The sequence below is a fragment of the Alligator mississippiensis genome, chromosome 1, assembly GCF_030867095.1.
Source record: "Alligator mississippiensis isolate rAllMis1 chromosome 1, rAllMis1, whole genome shotgun sequence".
Classification (NCBI taxonomy): domain Eukaryota; kingdom Metazoa; phylum Chordata; order Crocodylia; family Alligatoridae; genus Alligator; species Alligator mississippiensis.
The window spans coordinates 250,774,762-250,782,919 of record NC_081824.1 but is presented as its reverse complement, the minus strand read 5'-3'; the positions used below and the strand labels follow the sequence as shown (position 1 = coordinate 250,782,919).

The window sequence follows — 8,158 nt, the reverse complement described above, 5'->3', positions numbered from 1 at the left end:
TGTATGCTTGCTCTTATACCACAGTAACTCAAAGTTTAACTGCAGTAACTTAGAACTGCTTCACTGAGGGCTACTCTCCTGCATTTTAGCTTCTGCTTACCCTGGGGTAAGAGCAGGCACTGTTATTGCTGAGCAGCTGACATGCAGCAAGTCTCTGCCTTCTTTTAACTCCCTGTAATTTATTCATTTGCCCAGACCCTGAGTATACTCCGCATTTATCAGGGGAGTAAATGAGGGGAGGAATGTGCTTCTTAATTAACTTCTTTGTTAATTAACCCATTTAATTTTTTTAGATGGTCTAATATGATAGGAAAATATTTGTTTAAGTAGTGCTGTCTCTTTAACAGGAACAATTCCCCACTTGCTTGACAGTGTGTTCTGGGTTCACGAGATGAGATATGTTTCTCTCCACACACGCGCGCACACACACATTTCTACTTGCATGTGAAATGAAGGTCTCCAACTCCTCACAGAGTACTTTGAAAAATATTCTATTTACAGCCTCTGTAGCTGCTGCAGTATGTCATACCTGATGTTACTTCTCTTCCCCCAGCTTCTTTTACTGGGATGGCAGCATCAAAATGGCATCTTTTGTCTCCAGTGACTGCCTGAGATCCCACCTGGAGGCCTCAACCAGTTTTTGAATGAGATGTTGGAGACATTTCAGACCCTGTGGCACCAACAATGAAAGGTAGTTGTGGTTTTGCAGGCCAAAACCAAAAGTGTGTATTCACACTCTTCCTTCTAAATCCCGCTTACTAACCTGTTATTCACAGATTGCTGCTATATGGGATGGTTATTCTCTACATGTGAAACGACTGTGGTGGGGTAGCATGGCTTAGCAGATGGGACCACAAGTCTATGAAATAGGCTGGACTCCTGAGCTCTGAGCCCAGCTCAGTCACAGACTTACTTCTCAAAGGGCGCACAGTTGCATTGCTTCTCTCTGCCTCCTTTCACCATGCATGAGCACTTTGAGACTGACCAAGGTGGAGGCCCAGATAAATGTGAAGTTTTACTTTGTTATTATGGCCATTATGTCTTACATGAAAATCAATTACATCAGATGGGAATTAAGGTGCAGGAACTGATAAACCCCCAAGAGGAAGTTTCTGTTTTCAGGGGAAGGAAAGAAAAATAGGAAGGGAGGGGGGAGCTTCCCCAAGCAATATTTGATGTTGCAAATAGAATTTTATGAGCAGAACAAGTCCAGTGTATGCCTGGTAAAGCTGCAGGAAAGTCAGTGGCATTCCAGGAAGGATGAACATAGCCCACTGCTTCATACCTTTCCTGGAGGATTCAGCATCTCTGTGATTACAATCAACATTTCCGAGCCTCCCATTAGCCTCCCTTTTCCTGTCCAATAGTGACGCCCATGTGAGGGAGATGCTTACACTGGAATTCATAAAACAGAACTTTGCTGTCTGGTCCGAAAAAATCAGGTCTGAAAAATCAGATCAGCTGGCAGCTCTTTCTGTTGCCTTGAGGAGGAAATTATTCTCCCTTTTGCTAAATAATTTCCCCTGTACCAATTGGAGGAAGAGCCTGGTGCAGTGGGGAGCCCAGCACAGTCTGTATACCCAAGATCTGAGAGGAACATTGGTGGAGGGAGGATTTATCCATATTCCTCTAATATAAATATATATAAAATGATCTGGCTTACAACACTAGGTGGCAGAGGTGGGATCTTTTCTGCTCTGAGCACTGTCCTATAAGGCATTGCTTGTTTAAGTACAGTCGCATTTAGTTGGAGCTGCAGGAGAGAGACAGAGAGATTCTCTGTGTTTACAGCCAACGCAGGCTATGACAACCATCTAACCTGGCCCCCTTTTCTCCGGCACTTGAAGGAGAGAGTGTGAGGTTATTTGGGAATCTGACCATTGTGGGTCAGCTTTCTCAGCACTGGATTGCCTGAGCTGTTAAAGCAGAGACTGGGGAGACAGAAGGGAGACGAGAATCCCATATTATTTTTAAAAAAAAAAGAGAGAGAAAGAGAGACAGAGACCGAAAGCAAGCGAGCAAGAACAAGCAGATCAAACAAGAGAGAAGCATGAGGACCTACTGGCTGCACAGTATCTGGGTGCTGGGATTTTTCCTATCCCTCTTCTCCTTGCAAGGTAGGCGATGAGTTCTTTCTCACTACCTTCTCTAGCCCCCGCTAGCTCAAGATGAGGCTGATGGACTGAGGCTGGCTCGGAACATGAAGCTGTCTGTATTTCGACTCCTCTGCCCCCAACTCCTCCCTCCCTCCCTCCCTCCCTCCCTCCCTAACCCGATCAGAAATAAGAGCCAAGGAGAGATCCCTGCTAGTGAATCTGATGGTTAGAGGGCACCTCATGAGCCTGACTCGCTGCTGTATTTGTGCTTTTGCAGGGGACTGGTGGGGAAAGCAGCTTTGCAAAGGAAGGGGTTGGAGGGAGGTGGGTGTCCTCATTCCACCTCCATTCTCAAGCTGCGTTCCTTGCCACTTTCAGGTTACTACTGCCAATGCTCTTGGATCCTTCATCTTCCTAGGGAAATCAGTGTTAAGTTTTCAGAAGGTTTCTTTATGGCTCTGGTCCATCTGCAAAAGCACTGCTTTCTTCCCCTCTGCCAATCAAAAAAAGTGGGGGAAGCAGAGAAGGAAGATACATTGGATATTGGGTTTTGTCCAGCAGAGAAATAGCTAGCTGGGTTTCATGCTTAGGGAGTTACGTACAAGTGAGATTTAGTTTGATGTGATGACAGTCATTTCCATTATTTTTGCGATGCTTTCTGTAAACAGGAGGAAAGGGTTAATGCACAACGTACTGTATGTACACACTCACACACATGCCCCCATATGCACAGACTTGCATCTCTTTGCAAGTCATATACTCATTCCCACATGTCAGTAATCATCTCCACACACGCTCATGAATATAACATATAGCATGCCTTAACTCACTCAGGCACACTCTGCCACATGCGCTCCCAGCTCCCCATCACATGCAGTTCCTCCAGTGTCGCACATGTTCATAGATTCCCTTTCCCTAACCCTCTTCCCAACTGTACACACACACGCACACACTCCTCTTACCAGCACTGTTGCTTGTACACATTCACTTTGCCCATCACATAGCAGCCTGCTGCATTTGTGCACATGTACACACACTCATTGCATTCCCGCTTTTCATAGTCTGCCTGAGATATAGACGTATCTCTTAACACTGCTTTGCCTTTGCTTGGTCACACACTCACAGGCTCTTGAGCACTGTCTCTGTTTCAGCCATGCACTTTCTCTCACACTCTCTCTTGCACATTGCATGGCATCTGAACACACTCCATCACATAGCCCTCCCTTCCCCTCAGCTAATCTTTTTGGACATGTACTACCCCCCCCCCCTTGCTCTTGCAGCCTGTACGAAGTACACACACAATATTAGACCAGGCTTCCCTTCTGTATTCATACACATGTGCATGCACACACACACGCATGCATGTGCACTTTCCATCACAAGCTCTCAGCCTTCCATGCTCCCACTATCATATGTACCCAGTCCCATACCCTTCTCACTGCTCCTCACATCATCTGTCTGCTCTCTCTTTCAGGCTCTTTCTGTCTCTTTTTCTCTCTCACACATGCATTTCTTGATCACAGATTTTCTCTCACTCAAACTCACATTCTTTTAGGCTCTGGATAGTGCAGCTGGCACAAAGACCCTCCGCCTACTTCCCTTTGCTCTGTGTCCCTTTCTGAAGGAGGAGGGAGAATTGTCCAACAAGCTCATAAACATGTGCCCATCCTGAAAGATTAGTAGCCACTTTCAGCAATGAAGTCCAGTGCCTTGGGTGAACTTCCCTCTGCTCTGAAAGGATAGGCACAGATAGACCCATCAAGGATGGACACTGGCAGGATCACACAGTCTCCAAATGCCTCCTCCATTTCCAATGCTTCTTTCCCGACCAATCCTAACAGTGCTTGCTCTACACAGTACTCCCAGTCCTTATGCTTGGGTGAACTATGACCAGAGGTTCCCAGATGGAGCAGAGGTTGGTGTTGGTTTATCCCCTTATAGCAAAGCTGGCTCTTGGCAGAGCTTGGGTGCTGCTGTTGTTTTGCCTTCTTTGCCACTGCTCTACGTATGTCACAGTCACACAAGCCTCCAGACTGCATCCTTCCATGCTGCCTTCAGAAGGAGATTGACCCTTCCAATACTGAGTGAGCACACATCCTCTGGCAACAGGGAAGGTATGAATCTGCCCCTCCTAAGGCGTCGAGTAAAAATGCATCAAAGCAAGGACCAGCTTTACCATTCCTCCGTCCTTCCACATTGTGGTTGAGCTGGAGCCCAGACCCAACCAGGCAGCAACAGATTTCCCATCTTCAGTTTTGAGAGTAGGAACCTGTAGGAAATAGGGAGTTGGGACTGCGGCAAGCAAACCACAAGGCACTGGAGGGGTTAAATAAAGAAAGGCCACACTTTAAGACATAGTGTTCACCAAAGGAAAAAAATCAGGAGTAATGCACCCAAAATGTTTCAGTGACATTGAAGAGTGGGACTATAGGGAGCTACTGTTCTGGAATGCCATGGTGGTGGTTCTGAAAGGGAACAAACCCCCCGGCTATGGCTGTTTCCTGAGCAGTGCATGTCTCCGATGCTGGGGCCTGATATTCTTCAAGCAACCCTCAAAATGGTGCTGTCCCCTGCCCCCTCAGTCTGTTTGGGGGTACATTTGTGTATGCAAAGTGGACCCTCCTCTTGTTCTGGTATCCACCTATCCTATGAGCTAGAAGTAAAATGGAAGTAATCTGGTGTTGCTGGGCACTGCCAGGATGTAACTGAATGGCACGCAATGGGAGGGGGGACGAGAGGGGTGGAATAAGGGGTGAGAGATGCAGCTGAGGCTGGAAGGAGACCTAAGGACTCTGTAGTGCCAAGTGACTCACACAGCTTGTCTCCTCTAATGCCTTTGCCAGAGTACTTACCATTGGCTGCTTGTCCCCTCTGCTTGGCTGGGTTCAGTGGCTTGGGGGCAGAGATGGGACTTCACTCATCTCCCCTTTTTCTGAATAAGGGCTTTGCAGCCTCAGAGGAAGCTTTGCTGTCTTCAGTGCTTGGCTTGGCTTTGTGCCTTGGGTTTCTGCATCACTTCAGAGTAGCAGAATAAGGCTCTGATTCTCCCTGCCACCCTCTTCAGGCTGCTGGCTTCTGGGCTGGGCCCCTTTCCCAAGCTACCAGCACCAGGCTCAAAAGTGAGCTGTGATAAGTTCTGCCTCATGGTACCTCAATCCTGCTCCCTGAGATGAGCTGGAGTTTTGCAGTCTCCCATGTTTCCTTCTGCAGCACTGATAATAGAGTCCCTGGGGCCTGGCTTTTGCTGTGCTCCCTATTCTGCTCTCAGATTTTTCTGCCTGTATTTTAAGGCTGGGCCAGGAAATGGTTTTCTTATCCCAGGAAAATGATTGATATGTTTAATTACTGTTCCATATTCCAAACAGCTTGGGCCAGTCAAAACTTTGTGTTGTGATAATTTGGAAATGTTCCATTTTGGGTGTGACTTTACATTTTTAACAATAAATGAAATAACATTTCACAAGGAAACATCCTATTGAAGCAAAACAAAATGGAACTTTTTGTTTACACAAAGGACATTTTGAATAACCATGATTTTTTCCCTTTTTTTGTGTGTGTCACTGACCCTTTCATATGAAAAGTTTCACTTTTGAGAAAAAGTGTCAAAAAATCCCAACCAGCTCCCACCCATTTCCATGTACTAGATTAGTTGCAGCATTCTTGTGTCTATACCCTTTTTCTCTGAATGTTTCATTAGGATGATGGTTATTTGGGGAAGATATGTGTACTTATATAGCAAGTCTGGCTGCTGCATACAGTCTTTGCCAAGGATGTACTTTTACAGTGTACAAGTACCATGCCATGATATAGCTGGTGTGAGTGAAGGTCACAAGGAGTCTCTTGTGTTTTCTACCCAGTGCAGATATAGAGATATGATAAGGTACATTTGTAGCATGTGCATATACATGAAAGTGTGTGAGCCTGTAGATTAGCATCTGTGTTAATTTGCAGTGCTTAGACCACTAGTATGGTTGTCTAGCATAGTGTTATGTGGTAATGCTATGTAATATATGTAGGGGTGTGTGGGGGTATGGGTGATAGTCTCTGTGGTGGTGATGAATTTGTTTTGTATTTATGTGCCTCTGATGAGGGGGAAAAAAAGGTCTTTCCCTGGTGCCTTGGATATACTTTTCTCTCCAGCTGTTTTCAGGTTGTCTGTATCTAATGCAATCAGGGAACACTTACCACGTTAGGCTATATTGATGAGGTAACGACTCTCTCAGCTGCCTTGCTTTCCCTTAAGTGATGAAGATGTTCAAGGCTTAGGGTGAAGTCAGGTTTGCTTGTAGGCTTAGAGCTGGGGAGAAGGCAGAAACAATTGCTTTTATTTGCACACGGAAAACAGGGTGCTGGAAGAATAAAAGCTCCAGATTTTCAACTGGCTCTTTCCTCACCACCTTCACCCCATTGTAACTCAATAGGGTCAATAGCTACCTCCTCATTTATGACTCCCCCATTCCACCCCTCAGTTATAAATCTGGACTCTTAGCTATGTGATCTAAAGGCTGTGTTATGGCAGACAGAGTCCTGCTCCTGGAATCCAATGCTCCCCTACCCCAAACCTCCTCTGTCCTTTCACAAACCTCACCACAGCTACTGAAACTCAGTAGCTGTCCCTGGCTTTAGAGCCTGTACCTTCTTATCCTGTTTGAACACAAGGGGCCCAGGCCCTAGTAGTGTGGGATTAACCCTCTCTACGGGAGATAAGATTCTTCACTGAGGTGACATGGCTAGAGGTGGTTACAAGCCGCAATATTTGCACATGAGTTTAAATCCCAGCAAGCGTAAGGCTAGTTATAATTGCTGAGGTGACAGCATGCTGCTTCCCAAGCTTCAGGCTCTATGGTTAAGCAAACTGTGCTGGGGAGTGGTGAGTAGGTAGGTGAAATGGAAGATGTGATGGTGTGGCAGGTATGGAGGACCACTGGAAACAATATCTCACCTCTGTGCTGCAAGCAAGAAAGCCAAGGGTGGATCCAAGGTGAAAGGGAACCACCTTCAGCTGATATATAGAGAACCTGCTGCAGGATCGTAAGTCAGGTCAGTTACAAAAAATGGGCTTTTGAAGAGGCTGGAGTATTTTATACCCATCAGTAAACCTTAGCAATGGTACTATGTTAATAGGTCACTGCCTGAGTCACAGAGGGATCTGTGTGTGATGTGTGCTATTGAACTGCTGGGCAAGTGTGTCACTAGTTGAACAGGCCTATTTGTCACCTTCAATCGCATGGGTCTAGTCCACCAAGTTTCTTATTGGCCTCCCTTATTCAGGGAAGTTACAGTAAAAGGTGACAACAGATTCTTTGGGACAAATAATAATAAAAAAAAGTGTTGGTCAAAGGTTTAAAACAAGAGGGCCAAGGGGGAACACCAAGCACAGCACACTGCCACTGGCCCTCAAATGAGTCCAAGGAGCCAGCAGACACTGCCCAGTGATACTCTGTTTGGAGACAGGAATGAACAAGGGCATAGTGGGACAGACCTATTTGTCATCCTTCAATCACATGGGCCTAGCCCACCAAGTTTCTCATTGACCTCCCTCAGGTAGGGAGGCTACAGGAAAAGATGACAACAGATTCCTTGGGACAAATAAAGAAAACTCAAAAACATGGATGGGATTGGAGGTCAGAGGTTCATAACAGGAATGCCAAGGGGGACGCCAAGCAGAGCACACCGGACAGCGCCCACTGGCTCCCAAATGAGTCCAAGGAGCCAACAGACACTACCCAGTGATACTCTGCTTGGAGATGGGAATGAACACCAGTGCCTGGTGGGACAGGCTACTGGGTTCTGTGGCCTAGCAGTGGGATCCAGAATGGTAAATCCTCCCTTCTTAAGTGCCTCCCTTTTCCTTAAAGGAAGAATGTGCTGTGATCTTATGCACCGTTCAAGCTTGGCTAGGGAATTGCTTTGACAGTTAAAGTGTTCTTGTTATTGTTTTATCCGAAGAGGTGGGGAGTGGAAGTGTATATATACATCAGTTGCAGCACAGACCATCTTGTTCACCTCTGATAACAAGAACAATGTGTGGTAAGGGTGGGAAGCATGTGGCAGGGCAGGTG

At 46.2% G+C, this 8,158-nt stretch overlaps 1 protein-coding gene across 1 annotated transcript in view; it reads left to right on the top strand.

The window, feature by feature from the left end:
- Positions 1-1,762: 1,762 nt before the first annotated feature.
- Positions 1,763-8,158, top strand: part of LSAMP (limbic system associated membrane protein) — a 1,444,497-nt gene continuing 1,438,101 nt past the window's right edge. Inside the window, exon 1 of the mRNA XM_059720473.1 lies at positions 1,763-2,117. Coding sequence (XP_059576456.1) covers positions 2,051-2,117 — 67 coding nt within the window. The 5' untranslated portion in view covers positions 1,763-2,050. The remainder of the gene's footprint in view (positions 2,118-8,158) is intronic.